The following is a 15,409-nucleotide window of genomic DNA, read 5'->3' as shown; positions in this document are numbered from 1 at the left end:
GGAAGTTTCAGGAAGGAAGCGTGACAGATTTAGGAAATCCAGGTCCCTATGTACCTTGGGATGGAGAGACTGAGGAAAGAAGAAACACACCAGAAGTAAGCAAAGCATACAAGAAATTAGAACATAATAGGAAAGACAGAGGAGAAAAAGGCAGTTTAGGAGATGTAGGGAAGTGTAATAGAAAGAGAAGAGAAAGAATAAACTGCTCTATCATGAAAAGTCTCATGCTAAAGGAAAGTGGGAGAGCAGTAAACTGTAAACAATATATAAAAACCAAACATTTGCTGCTGCTGTAACAAAAAGAATGTGAGATCTCTATATTTAATCCAACATGATGTACAGCACCCTTGCAATGTTTTAGGAAACAGCAGAAGTTTAAAGTAAGATTGAGGAACAAGAAAAAACTTAACACTGTTAACATTATGCTGTTAATCCATCCTCTGGGACAGTTAGAAGCAATTATGCTCAAGGTTCAAGGGCAAGTCTAGAAAAAGTTCAGGATAGTCTCTTAGTTCCCAATTTACATCATGTTGTGTTTAAAACAAAACAGAAAATCCTCAAGTACTAAATGAAGAGCAAGACTGTCGGAAAAGGATGATACAAATATTTTTATAGAAAAGCTCTCCATTACACAGCAGTACATCCACATCACACACCAGTATGCCCAGGCTAAACACAGATGTTGCTTTCACTGCTGACTCACCCTGACAAGATACAGCACCACTGAAATAACTGACAGCACCAGCCTGAGGACTTCTGGATTTTGTATTTCTTTCAATATGTTCAACTGTGTAGCACCAAACTCTCACTGGAACCACGGTGATGCCACTTCCTAACTCATAAGGTTAACACCCAGTGTTAACCTAAAATTGTCTTGTTATCTATTAAAAAGAAGTATTTAAGTACTAGAGAAAGGTATACTGAATTTTCCTTTTTAAGAGTCTTAAAATCCAAAAATGTAAGATGGTATTTGTGCCTGCTTGCTTAGGATGAACAAAATAAAGCATGATTATGCTCTAAGATTCCTGGGGTGGAAAGGGACATTTTAAAGAATTAAGTTAAGGAAGGATAGCAGAATGCATTTCCCTTTCTTCCTATCAGGCAGCTTTTTCAATGAAAAAAATTAAGAAACAGACTATCTGAAATTCTGTGGCATATCAGAACTTGAAACTTCTTCCTACCTAGAGATATTGCCCTCTGGAGACAGGAAACACACACTGGCTTTGGACTTGGCACAGATCTTGGAGAAAAACCAACATCCCTCTCCACCAGCTCAAAACACTGGAGGGAAAAAACACCCTTTTTTTCTTTCTCCAGCTCAACATTTTCTAGAATCCCTTCCTCTCCTGTTGTTCCTCTCTGAAGAGCTAAAGCACATGGGTTAACTTAAAGCACACAGCAGTATCTAATTTAGAGCACAGCCTCAGCACCACGAGGCAATCCCAGACACGAAGGCCAGCGTCAGCCAGTCACACCTTCACTGCACCACAGGGGACAGGGGCTGAACAGCACTTCTGTACTTGCTGGGCTTTGAGAACAAAACCCTTCCAACAGTGTTTTGGGAACTCTCTGGTGATGCTGGCTCCAAAAAGCTGCTGGAGGCACTCAGCTCCCTCCCTCTGGTAGGTGCAATGCTGGCACGTCCTCTCATCTGGAGTGGACAAACCTCTGCAGATGAAGGTCAGCCACCCTCTGCTCTCCCACACTCCCCAGAAAACACAGCAAGGCAACAAGCCACACAGAAAATCTAAGTCTGGTAAACACTGGTTTTCTCACCTTGGGCATCTAAAACATGTGATGTACACAAAGTCAAGAGGCAGGGCAGGGAAGCCTCTCAACGTTGCTCCTTGAATGGGCTTCACATGGTAGGAAACAAGAGCCAGAGCTCCAGAGACAAGTCAGCTGAAAGGGCAACACAGGCAGGCCCAGGGGAGAGCTCAGTCTCACAGGCCAGGGGAGCCTGAGGCCCACAGGAGGAGGAATGTGCCTCATTCTTTCCAAACTTACTTTTAAAATGCTATAAGAAGGAAGAAAAATCCAATTTTTTTTTTTATTATTCTGCAGCACAAGATACTTGTTTTCTCTCACTAAAATTAAAGTTACCAAAAGATAAGTTATTCAAACCACTATTTTGAGACAAGAAAAACAATTTTTCAGATTTATCTACTATTTTCATAAAAATTCACAGCTATTACTTGACACTTATTGAGTAACATTAATTTGAGATATTTTAGAGTCTACCAATTAAGAAAAAGAAGGATTTTATTCCTTTCCATTGTTATCAAGTTCAATTGATTCTGGAGACTGCTCTTTGACAACCCATCAGTTCACAGGCTCTGTTCTGCTCTTCCAAAAACACTGGGGGGAAAAAGCCACTTCAAGAATATTGTGGAGTCTACTTTGCCACTGTATATCCACGTGCTTTAGCCCCTCTGCACATATATTCATGCTATGGGCACCACCAAGGCAACTCAGGTTCTGTTAGTCCTTAAGACAGCTGGTTCTGCTCCCTAGAACTGAACCATCCAAGTCAGGTTTCGTATTCTGAACTTGCAGAAAATGGCATTTGAAGCACATCTCTGCAAAGGTGATAAAACATCAAAAGCTCTTGGCCGAGATCAGACACAAGTGGGAACCTGCACCTCCTCTGATTTTAAATTACAGTTAGAAATGTAGAAATGGAAAAAAAAAAAAATCAATTATAAGGAGTCAGTTTTATATTCATCTGAGGATGGGATCACCTGTGATTCCAAAATCTTTGCAAATACAGCAGCACTCCAGTGTGTCACCTCAGAGACTGTTCTGATGTCACACTCCAGTGGAATTAAGAGAAAAAATGCAGTGTATCATGACATACTCAGGTTTCTGGTACTAGGACACCACAGCAAGCAAGGCACGTGTCCAAACAGGTCTGGCATGAGATGATCCTGAAGATCAGTGAGATCAGCCAAGAAACTGGTTCTTTACAAACACAAACCGGTCACAGGTTAAGATCAGAAAAATCAAGTGACCCAAGTGACAGAAAGACTACGACAAACTGAGTACAGGGATACTCCTCCAGCTGAATCTCAGCTAAATCCATGACTCCCAAAGCCCCAGCATGGTCTCTGCAAACTGTTCCTAGACCTGAGAACAATCATTCAGCTGAAATGACTTAGGTCAAAGAATCAGGACTTGGCAGCATTTTAAGGATGAAAGAAACCAAAATGCAATCTCTGGTTTTGCCTTGGACTAATTGCCTGGACTTCCTGAAGAGAAGGAGCAGTAAAAGGGCACCTCTGTTCAAGCCTGTCACAAAGCCAGCAGTGGTGTTTACAGCAAACTTCAGACAGAGCCTGGTGGTAGCCAGCCAAAAAGGCCACAGCTGTGCAACACTGAGGGAAGGGATCCTGGCTGCAGGGACAGCACTGGGATTCTGGGATGTTGCCCCATGGCAACGCGTTTAGGAGAGCACTGGCTACCACAATGGCCAATAACTCCTGCTCTCCAGGCTCAGGCCATGTCCCCTATGCCACTTCACTGTCTGGGGAGAACAAACAGGAAAGCCATGACTGACAGCAGGACTGCTCACTCTGCAGAGGGGGGAAACTAGGGGAGCCTATTAAGTGCTTTAACTTCTCTCTGCTGCACACTACACGCTCCCTCAAGAGGAAGATAAAGAGAAAAATCTTTGCAGCCAGTGGTTTTAAAGGAATTGAAATAACTTGGCCTAGACGTGTAATTTTGTAGCTCATTTTAAAGAAAAATAAAATAAAGATGATGTTTTTAAAGAAAGACTACTTCTCATTAGGACACTACTGGAGTAGGGACACTACAGGAATACAAACATCAGAAAGTGACTATCAGTGACAGGGATCAGAAGTTCTGAATCCCATTTCTAGTTGCACATTCTCCAAAAAAATCTCAATCTCACCAAGTAGGTCTCACAAACATACAACTCAAACATCACTCCAGATTTTTTCCACTAAATTGACCGTTATCCACTGTCATGGGTATGGGTAAACAGGTAGATTCCAAGGAATTAACAAGAGCTTAATTCTCTAACACACCTGGAAATCACGTACTGTAACTATTTAACCTGCTGCACAATCCTGTCAGATTTTTCAATTCATTCAGTTGAGTCAGACTGGAAAACCTGTGACCAGACACCAGCGCTTTCTACAGGACAAAACATGGTTTGTATGAAAATATTGTCTGCATAAAAATCCCTCTTGTGAATAAAAGAGGCTGGCTGTAGTGGAAGGCCAGCTTTGCTAGGGTATACAAGAAGGGTGAAGGACAAGTGACATTGTCCTCCTGGGTTGCCACAGTGGTGGGAGCCCCCTTGCACCACATTATTCTGGTTCTGAAGGTCACACTATGCCTATCACAACTTCGGGTGCTGTGCCTGAACACGTATTAAAATATTCCATACTAATGAAGCAAAGAATTAATGGTTTGCAATTTAGGGCTGGGGGAAGGTTAAAGTAAAAAAAAAAAAAAAAAAAATAGGGAGGATTTTGTTTCCTAAGCAGGAAAGTCTACATTAATAATTTTCCCAGCAGGCCTTCAGTAGTTTTACTGCAAACAACCACAGCCTTTGTTTCTCAGATCCTCTTACATGTGACGTTCGATCAAAGCCCTCACATCAGCAGCTCACCAAGGGGAAAAAAAAAAAGAAGTGTGAACTACTCTTGGGTTCCAGAGCTGTCCTCAGAGCTGGTTTAGCAGTGCAGCTCTGCAGCCACTCAGCTAAAGCACAACCCAGCAACTCTTCTCATCTGAGAAGCGAGAGCTTCGGTGAAAGCGGCTCCGTTTGCCACAGCCATCAGCGAGCCACCTAATCTGCACTGTTCACTGCTGGGCTTTCCAGAGTCCCGGGACTGATTCCATGTTCCCACAAAGGAGCAGTGTGGCCATGGCCAGGTCTGTGTTTCTGGGCAGCAGGAGGTGTTCAGAACCCCCTCCTGGTACCGCCACCGCTCCGCAGCTCGGGACCAACCCCCGGGGAACCGGTGGCACTGCAGAGCAGCAGGGAGACACAAGAGTTCCTCTCCTCACCTAAACAAACAGCACTGGACACTGGTTAGAGAGAAAGTACCAGAGAACAGTGTGTGGCTTTTCAGCAGCAATATAGGAACTTCCCCGTTCAACTTTTCCGAGAGAATTTTGGCCTTTTCAACTTTCGTGTAAAGCTTTAGGATTATACAAACCTAAAAAGTGATCTTGATGAAGGAGGTGAGGGGGAAGGCAGCCCTTCTCCAAGTAAGTGTTGGAGGATTTCTCTTTGGCTGCTAAGGGTTTGTGTTGGGTAAAGAAAGGCTCCTAACAAACCAGCATTCTTTTCCACATGATCAGAGCTAACCGGCCCCCCTGCAGGCAAAATGACCAATCAAATCAGCTTCAGAGGAAAACCAGCCCCCCAGCACTATAAACACAGGAATGAGACACACAAACCCATTTTTAAAGGGTTTTGGTGGGTTTTTTTAAATCTCTGCCAGCCACTTGTGGGAAGTTTCTTGCCAGTGGTGGGACCAATACACCAGAGCAGCCCAGTCCCTCTCCTGGAGCCCAGGTTACCCCTTTCTCCTGCACACAACCCTTCAAAGACTGGTAAGTACACAAAACCATATTTTTTCCCCCTTTTTCTTATTGTACAATTTGAAATTGTTCTGTCATTCTTTAATCAAAGAAATCAAACTAGTTATCAGGGGAGAGAGTTTTATTTCTAAAGCGTGCTGAATTAACTATTATCTTAAAGAAAGTTATTTGATTTCTCCCCCTCAAAAGGAAGAAAATGCTTTCTCAGGTGACCACGGTCCTAAGAGCACAAAAAGCAAAATCAAAGGCATTATACAGTATTTTTTCAGAACATTTTTGAGAGAAGCAGTGCTGAAAAGACTCTGCAATGCTCTGCAGACAGGGAGCATTTGCAGGTCTCCAGCTCAGGTAGCTGGGTGTTATGAGACTGGTCAAGTGTCAGGAAAACATCCTCCCCACCTTGCTGCATTCATCATAACTCAGCATTTCACTTCAGTTCCCTCACAAATTAAAAGTAATGAGCTTCCTACCTGCTCAAGCCTGATTTACCATCCCTGTATCTCACACCTTCAATAGTTTTCAGTCAGTGCATCCCTGTGCTCATGGACACAACACTGAGCCAGCACAGGAAACCGCACCCGGGCATCGAGGGAACTCATCCCGTCTGGAAAACCAGTCCTTGCAGGCAAGCCATGGGGAACTCTGCATCACACAGGGCAGGACTGCTCCTCAAAAACAGCTCACTCCACACTGGATGGGTGGCTGCAGACTTCTAGTGCTACAGCTTCACATCAAATACAATCCTCCCTCCTAACTGTCAAATGACTCCTCCATTGGCAATATTTCATTTGGCATTTTTGTTTCTTTATAAGGAATTAACACATGCTAGCATACTTTAAAACCTTTCCCAAGACTTTGCTTAAATGTTAAGTTTTTCTGCTTCTCTAAAGGTGGTCAGACTAGTTGGTCCTCTCAGATGCTACTTCATAATCAAAAATTAATTGTTCATATGGGTCCTCAGAGTACTACCGTGAAAATACATTAGACACAAAATGGAGTATTATTTGGATTCCCAAAAATCAAGTCTATAGGCAGCCTTGTTTTCTGTACTATAAAAGGAGACACAGTCTCCCACTATTCTTTAAAGTGCATTCTGTAGCAAGCTGTCACAGAAAGTCAAAAGTACAAGCTCTCACACCCTGGACTTTGTGGCACTTGCTTTGAAAAATGTGACTTGGGCTCAACAAATTCAAGTTCCCATTTTTACAAGACCTACTTACAAACGTAACAAGTCCTGAAAACTGTTATCTTAATCCTGCAAATCGCTCAATAGTTGTCACAAACTATTCCCATTCACCTCAATGAGGCACTAGCTACAAAATTCAAAGGACAAACCTTTGAAACGTTAACTGTCCTACTCACAACAGCAGCATAAGCTTTCAACCAAAGCAGTTATTGAAACTGAATTGTTTCCTACATTTCTAAAATTGTCCCCTACTGTAAGTTATATGATTCAATCATGTCATCCATACTGAAAAAAACCTTCATTTCCTAATATTAATGTCAGAGCATCTCAAAGGTTACCATCCAGTCTACAGGCAACAATAAGCAATAATCTAAAAATACCACTACACGAATAACCATTTTAATAGAATGAAAGTGCCTTCAAAAAAATTCTAGTCTCAGTTTGTTCTCGTTGCAAAGCACAGAGGCAGCAACACATCTGAGAGATCACAGCTCAGAGCAACGTTTGAATCTCAAATTTGTCCATGATTATGCAGACCCAGGTCAAGTAAAGAGGGAATATATACATTCCCAGAGGGCAACGCTGCTGCCACCACCTGCTGCTAGCAAATCTTCCCATTATGCTGCAGTTGGAAGCAGTTCTGGCAGTCACTCCCAGCAAACAGCAGGTCCTCTTGACTGCTCTGCTGTCAGAAGGAAGCAGTGCAGCACCAACTGTCTCCAAAGCCCTCTGAGGTCAGCTGGAACACAGTTTGTTAAGGGCAGGAGGTGGGCAGGCAGGGCAGCAACTCACAAGTGTCCCCTGAACACAGCTCCTCCTAAAGGCACCCAAGGCTCCAGAAAGGGCTGCAGGTGCATCAATGTACTGAGCTGAAAACAGGCTGGAAGGGTCACTTCAAATGCCTTCACCTGAGAAGGCAGATGAAAAGGAAAGGAGGACAGTGCTCCAAATTAATTCCCCTACAACCCTGAGTTAAAATAGTTGAGTTTGTGCTGCCAAGAGAAAGGCCAAGCAAGAGGAGAGGAAAGCAAGGTGGTGGCATGGAACAGGAATGTAATAAAAACTGTTACAACACCAGGAAGAAGATCTCAATCAAAAAGGCAAAAGCCTGGGAGATCAGTGTGCTGGGTCATGAATTTCAGAAATTCATACCTACAGCCTAGAACTGTTTTATTACACATAAATCATTAGCTAGCCAGGTCAGTTTAGAACCTGCCCCACTGTTAGGAGCAGGAACCTGTGACTTCTGATTTAAAAAGTCCATGTTTATCCTACCTTGACTGGTTTTAGAAAAGTGTATAGAAGAAAGGAGCCAACATGAGGAACAAGGTGGTAAAAAGATGGAAAACCAGAAAAAGCTAAGAGCTGACATACACACTGGCCTTGGTGATAATTCAGTCTTCAACAGACTGGTAACAGGAAGGATTAGACAGAATGAATGCTTGGTGAAAGATTGGTCAAGATGCCAAAAGAGGTTTAGAAAAGTAATTTCTGACAGTTCCCATCTTTCCAGTCAGGGACTATCAGCTGGGAGATGGAGGGACAAGGAACACCCCAAAGCTACAACAGCTTCCCAAGTCAGGAACCAGGAAAGGCAGAACTAAACAAACAGCACAACAGAGATGGTTAAGAGATAACAGGGGACCAATGTGGATGAGAAATAGTATGTCTGCACCAGTGGAGACAAGCATTCTCCAACAAACAATGCAGAATTGTTCTTTCCAAGTCAAAGTTGAGTGTCTTTCCTAAAACACACACTATTTGAGATTGGGATTTACCTGGGGACATCAGGGACCATGCCAGGCAGGGGATCAGATCAGGTGTTGGTTTGTTTTACTACAGTGGGCAAGGAAGGGAGCAGACAGAAGACAGTAATTCCTTTTAAATTCTTAGTCACATCTGCTCTTAAGTGGTCTCTGCTTTTGAGAACACACAGATCCTCCAGCCTGGGTAAATGATTTCTCACAGGGCAGTTGTTCTTTCACCTCTCTCACCCACCTGCATTGCTATTCACATTTTCCTACCCATTTTCTCACCCCAGCAAGTTGAGGCTCGTGGCCTTTAATGCCATCAATAGTGTTCGCAGAAAAACAGTTTTGGAACTCAGGCTTACACATTTCCAATGCTATCACTGCCAATGAATTAGATACATAATTATTTTAAACAGTCCTAGACTATAAAAAAACAGGTCTATATCAAATGAACCAGTGCATAACCTGGTTAAGCTCAGCAGGCAAATTCCCCAGCCAGGATGCTCAAGGAGCAGAGACACAGCACTGTTCTGAGACCTGCTGCTAGAGGGGAAGAGAGGTGCTCTCTCACACACCACCCCAGCACTGTGCAGATCTGCAGCACAGCCAAGAAAAATGGACCATGTTAAGCATGTATTTTTTTGTAGCAGTGCAGAACCAGGCCCCAAAGCATGGATGTGTGCATGGAACACTGCAGGATCAGGCCCCAGTCAGTCAGTATCACATTCATTCTCACAACATGCGTTTGTTTTGCAAACTTAAATTGCTTGGAGACTACAAAGCAGATGCTGCCCTCCAAGTACCCTGAGAATTTACAGAAACACACAGGTTTGGGGGAGTTGGGGTTTTTTTCCCAATACTGCATGATGTTTACACCCAGAGGCATTTTGTTCTCTGCGTTCTCCTCTGTTCACACAAGTGTTTCTTGTCAATACTGCTTATTCTAAGATGGTAAAACCAAGGCAGTGTTCCCAGCTCCCTATAAGCCTGGATCTCACCACCATTCCCATTCAGAGATGCCCATTTTCCAGCTCCTTCAAGGCATCCAGGAGGGCTCCTCTACACTTTAGCACAAGGACTCTGCTCTGCAGACCAGTCACTAATTATCTAAATACTGGAGCATTTCTAATTGCATTCAGGTTACTGTAAAATCTGTAAAAGTGCAGTAATAGTGAGAACTGTCATTTAGGGAGCTGTGCAGCAGATTAAAGAGCAAACTCAGTGCAGGGGGGCTGAATGGGCTCTGATCAGAATGGACTATGACCAGAATGCCCAAGAGAAGTGGCCTGGTACCAGAGATCACTGTATTCTTTGGCAAGAGGGAGCAGTCTGAAAATATTCCTTCTAGGAGATGTGAACTGGAAAATAAAAATGAGGGGAAACCCACCAAATTCCACCCAGGTCATCAGCTACCCTACCTTCTTTGACTAGAGTATGGATAGAGGGAATAGCAGGACAGTTCTGAGAACCTACAGAAGGAAAAGAAAGTACAATGAAAATTTAGCTAAATATTCATTCTAATTCACTCTAACTAAATATTGACATATTTAGCTAAATATGTCAATCCTCCTACTCCTACCTCAGTAAGAATTAAGCATTAGAAAGCAAAAGAGAATGTTCTGTAATTACTAAAATTTGGTATGAAGATTAAATAAACAGTCATGGAAACTGCTGGCTTATGGAACCAAAGATCACAAGACAGATTTTTACCTTCCATAAACTTCTGAAGTTCAGTATCCTCACATATAATGTGTTTCAAGAGAAAACTAAGATGGCACTCTTGGAGGGAAAAAGATCCACTTCCTCTAGATGTTTGTAAACGTGCATTACATACTGAAATAGTCTAATTCAGAGAAAGGTCAAAAGTGATAGGAAACCAAAACTGACTAAATACCCCCTGTATAATCATGATTTGCAGAATATGGATGCATTTTTAAATCCTCTGCTGTTCTACAAATGAGTTTCCTCACCACCTTCTTTAAGCAGGTGGTACACATCAGTAACTCTATTTAAACCCCAGGTGAACAGTAAACATCCAGTATTTATAAAATTTATGGATTTGAGTGATCGGTGCCTTTTCAAAAGACATTCAGCACCTCTGGCAAACTCAGCAAGCTCTTTAAAAGGAACCAAAGGAGCCCAACATGTCAAATACCTACAGGAACCCATTCTGCTTCCCATATTTGCAATTCCACCTTAACTCCCATATGCTGCTGTCCTATTTTCTTATTTGGTTACTAATAAAAATGGCACTGTTCAGGCAGACTAGACTGCAAATTATGTCACGGTGTATTTTCTGTATTGGTCTCCTGCCCTCCTTTTACCTGATCCTTACATAAACAGCCTCAGCCTCCCTGAAGCAGCTCTGCCCTGAATACTGTAATTCTGTTTAACTGGACATGGGGGGTGCAGACAGCAGACATTTCCAGAGCCAGGGAAGTTTGAAAGAGCTACTAGCTTAACTACAGCATTCCTTTAAAATGCATAAATATGTCAGAGAAATAACAGAATAAACATTATCTCCGTAGTACTACTGTTAGTAGTATTCACAATAGTATTGGTAAGTTGTTATACTCTGCTGAAAAGTTACAAAACCTGATACAATCAGACAAAACCCAGTTTCTTTTCAGATACAGTATAAGCCCATCCCACTCACCCCCAAAGAATTAAACCATGTGACTCCAATGTACATTTAGGAAGGTAAAGTATGAAAGTTATATTTAAACAACTAAGCAGGGAAAATTTGAGAAGTACTCAGATTTTTAAACTTAATCTTTTTTAACAAAGTATTACCACAAACAGTGGTAAATTCCTCTCCAGGCTCCTGACTTAATCTTCTCTGGATTGCAATGTATAAGCCCTCCTTTGTTGGCCGCAGCATTTCAACCCCTGCTGATGTGTCAAAAACTGTGAGCGTTAGGCAAAATACAAATATGCTGCACTGTCTCCCTCCTGTTCCTTTTCCCTCCTTCCCAGACCATGACAACGGACATGATGGAGAGCAATAACACCAAGGCCAGCGCTCCCCTGCTGGCCCAGCGGCACCTGAGGATGGTGACCAAGGACGGGCACAGCACCCTGCAGCTGGAGGGTGCCCGGGGCAGGGGCCTGGCCTATCTCCGCGACGCCTGGGGAATCCTCATGGACATGCGCTGGAGGTGGATGATGCTCGTCTTCTCCGCTTCCTTCGTCCTCCACTGGCTGGTCTTTGCAGTGCTCTGGTACCTGCTGGCTGAGATGAACGGGGACCTGGAGCTGGACCACGATGCTCCCCCTGACAACCACACTATCTGTGTCAAGTACATCACCAGCTTTACAGCTGCTTTCTCCTTCTCCCTGGAGACGCAGCTCACGATTGGTTACGGCACCATGTTCCCGAGCGGGGACTGTCCCAGTGCCATCGCACTGCTGGCAATCCAGATGGTCCTGGGGCTCATGCTGGAAGCCTTCATCACAGGTAAGCCTTCCTAGTCCATCCTTAAACAGAACAACTGGGTTTGAGGATGGAGCTAGAAATACTGATCATTTGGACATATGAAAGAACAACTAAGGCAGTCACTACGAGGATGGTGAGATTCCAGTTTTGTAGTACTAAAACACCTTTCACTAACAAAAGGCATAAATTAGTTGATATCAAGATCTGGACTTGAGAGTTCCAGTATTCATTGGACAATACTTGTGGCAAATCCCTGCTTATCACTCTCGATCACTTATTTCTTATACCATTACCTCTCCAAGTTTTTTCCATATAATTACAATATTTAAAGTCTATTTGTTTTGATTTTTAAGGCAAACCTTTCTCTAGCTGAACTATTTTCGTAGTTGAAACTGAAGTTGATCTTCAACTCAGTGTTCAAGTATTCCTCAGTACCCAATGTAATGAAGATGTTACAATGTCACAGCTATTCTGAAGTATTTTCAGTTATTTTAAATCATTTTCAGGTTTAAAGTAATTCAAAATACTTTAAATATACATAGGTTAGTTTACTGTGTACTAGAAGTAGCTTCTATGGTGTAACACACCGAGATCAGGTACTATTGCAAAGTACAGTAACTCAGAGCAAGCTGACAGCTCTTCTTACAGCTCCAGTTCACTTCCCAATATAACACAGCTTAGGAAAAGCAGCATTTTAGGCAACTCTACTCTTTTAAACCCAAGTGGGTTAGTGCAATGCCAGCCCAGCAGTTCTCAAACACAGTCCTTCCAGCCTGCATGTCCCCCCAGGCCTGCTCCTGCTCCCTTGGCTGCCTGGAGGAGCTGGGAGCTGCAGGAAGCCCCCAGGCCCTGTGCTGGCCCTGAGCTTGTTCTCTCCCGTGATCCAGGTGCGTTCGTGGCCAAGATCGCCCGCCCGAAGAACCGGGCGTTCTCCATCCGCTTCACGCGCTCTGCCGTGGTGACACATCCCGAGGGGAAGCCACACCTCATGTTCCAGGTGGCCAACACTCGCTCCAGCCCCCTGACCAACGTCCAGATCTCTGCTATCCTGTACCAAGAGCAGGAGAACGGGCAGCTGCACCAAACGAGCGTCGACTTCCACCTCGACAGCGTTACCGCGGCCGAGTGTCCTTTCTTCATCTTCCCGCTGACCTACTACCATTCCATCTCTCCATCCAGCCCTCTGGCTGCCCTCCTCCAGAGAGAAGCCCCTCATCACTTTGAGCTGGTCGTCTTCCTGTCAGCTGTGCAGGAGGGCACGGGAGAAACGTGTCAAAGGAGAACGTCCTACCTGCCCTCCGAGATCCTGCTGTCCCACCGCTTCGCCCCCGTGCTGGCCCGCAGTGCCCAAGGTGAGTACCACATCCAGATGGAGAACTTTGACAAGACTATTCCTGAGCTCCCGGCTGCAGCTGGCTCCAAGAGCCCCAGGAGGACTGACAAGGAGATCCGCATCAATGGGCAGCATGCCGACAGCTTCCAGCTCTCCGAGACTGGCCTCACAGAATAGAGAGAACAGACTGTGGACTTGGGGCTTTTTTTTAATTATTATTACATTAAACTTTCAGGTTCCATTTACAACCTTCCCTCCTTGCCTGCCCTGCCATCTTCTAGTGATCCTTCTCTTGTACTTCCATCCTTTTGATTACAATGTGACACAGTGAAGAGAACGTTGAGTGCCCCGAGAGGCTGGATGAGCCCCCCAGGATGAAGTCAGGTACAAGAGCCACAGAACTAACATCAGAAGAGCTACCTGCTGAATTTCCCAGACTGTGATTAAAGCCACACTGACCCCAAAAGGAGAGATCTTCAAAACTCCCAAAGATGACCAAAATCATACTTAACCAGCTTGTGACAAAATGGACAACAACATAAAAGCAGAAAACAATATGGGGTCGCTCAGCAAATGCATTAGTTCTGCTTTAAGTAACTCTGTTCATCCAAGATACCAGTTTTTCTGTTCTCTTAACTCTTTGGGAATACAGTTACATCACTTTTCAGAGGGCTGAATTCACTCTCAGAAAGTCCTGCCAATCTCTCGTGGCAGCGAAAAGCACTCCTGCTGTGCTTATTAAGCAAAATTGTAAATACTAAGTGTAGTTCTTCATTCTGCCAAGTAAAAGAACATCTCGTTTCCAGACAGATCTATGAAGACACTATCAAAAAATCTTGATATATATGACAAATGCTGCAGTGGAAATTTTTTCATATTTGGAAACACTGAATAAATTATTTAGCAGTGGCAAACAGACTATTTTTAATGAATGAATGTACTTTTTTTTAAAGACCCATACATTGCCCATATTGTCACTGCTTGTCTGCAGTACATCTGACCCAGAGGGATGCACTATATCTAGGAGAAGTAGAACCACATCCATTTATATTTTATGCTTTTTAACATCAATATTTGCCTGTACACACAGCACAAAAATATTTAGAGACACTTGGATCAATTTTGAAATAAAAAATTAAAACAAACCATACGTGAGACTTCTGTATTTAAGTGCCTCATAAACCTGCTGCAATTAAGACACTGTTCTGAAGCTCCTAAATAATTTAAGATGCTAAAGGAAAATCAGAATGATGAATAATTATTTCCAAGCTCTCGACAAAAGCGGTGCCTGTCAGGTGTCCAAACCCAGGCCTGTTAGGTACCTGGTCAGTCAAGTATTAAAATAAAGCTACCTTTCAAAGCTAGAAGACTTTTCCCAGAAACCCAGATGGCATAAATAGCAACTTTCATTGCCAAGAGCATAATGCACAACAAATATGCCTCCTTTTAACTTCCCCAAGCGGTGAGCAGCTGGAAAAACAGGCACAAGCTCTCTGAGGAGGTTCTGTTTAACTGAACTCTTCTCAAGTCCCAAAACTGCTCACTGAGATGTGCTCACAGCCGAAAGGGACGAGCAGGAAGCTCCTGGTGCAGGGTCTGGGGATGGGGAGCAGCCCCCCAGCCCCATTGCACAGGCAGGGCAATGAGGCAGAAGGGTTGTGCTGCAACTGAGCTCTCACTCCAGAACTGTTCAAGCACTGCCTCCCCCATTCCAGACCTCAGACAGAGCTGGGTTATCACACACTCTCAAAATCTTTTTCAAATTTCATTTTATGGACAAGCATTCATGAAGATTGTGGAGCTCAGAGAGCAGCACACCACCAGGTTACCCTGCCTTCATCCCTGCTTTTCTGAGCTGTTGGTCCACATACAATTTAAAGGTCCCTTTTCCAGCCTCGTGTCAGCACCAATAACTCTTAAGTACTTCTTGCAAGTGTTTTTTCCACATTCACGACCAATATAAGACATTGATAAGAGTCCTACAAATTAAGACCCAGTGCAAGAGCATAGAACAGATCCCTGTGTGAAGTCTGAACCAACCACTTAGAGCAGCATTCTGGGTGAGGTATTGAGAATATTCTGTTTGACAGCATTTTGGGTGAGGTACTGTTTTTCCCATATAT

The 15,409-nt window shown here is 43.6% G+C and overlaps 2 protein-coding genes across 12 annotated transcripts in view; one reads left to right on the top strand and one right to left on the bottom strand.

Annotated features, from left to right (window-relative positions):
• The window catches only part of GIGYF2 (GRB10 interacting GYF protein 2), a 74,266-nt gene that overhangs the window by 26,313 nt on the left and 32,544 nt on the right, over positions 1 to 15,409 (bottom strand). The gene's annotated exons all lie outside the window — the stretch shown is intronic.
• On the top strand, positions 4,520 to 14,431 carry KCNJ13 (potassium voltage-gated channel subfamily J member 13). Its single transcript, XM_027661909.1, has 3 exons — positions 4,520 to 5,592; positions 11,494 to 11,974; positions 12,841 to 14,431. Exons 2-3 carry the CDS (start codon positions 11,497 to 11,499, stop codon positions 13,461 to 13,463), a joined length of 1,101 nt encoding a protein of 366 aa, XP_027517710.1. The 5' UTR covers positions 4,520 to 5,592; positions 11,494 to 11,496; the 3' UTR covers positions 13,464 to 14,431.

This window comes from Corapipo altera, unplaced genomic scaffold (genome assembly GCF_003945725.1).
Source record: "Corapipo altera isolate COAL_440 unplaced genomic scaffold, ASM394572v1 175, whole genome shotgun sequence".
Lineage (NCBI taxonomy): Eukaryota > Metazoa > Chordata > Aves > Passeriformes > Pipridae > Corapipo > Corapipo altera.
Note: the sequence above shows the minus strand (reverse complement) of the source record. Positions and strands in the feature narration are given on the sequence as shown.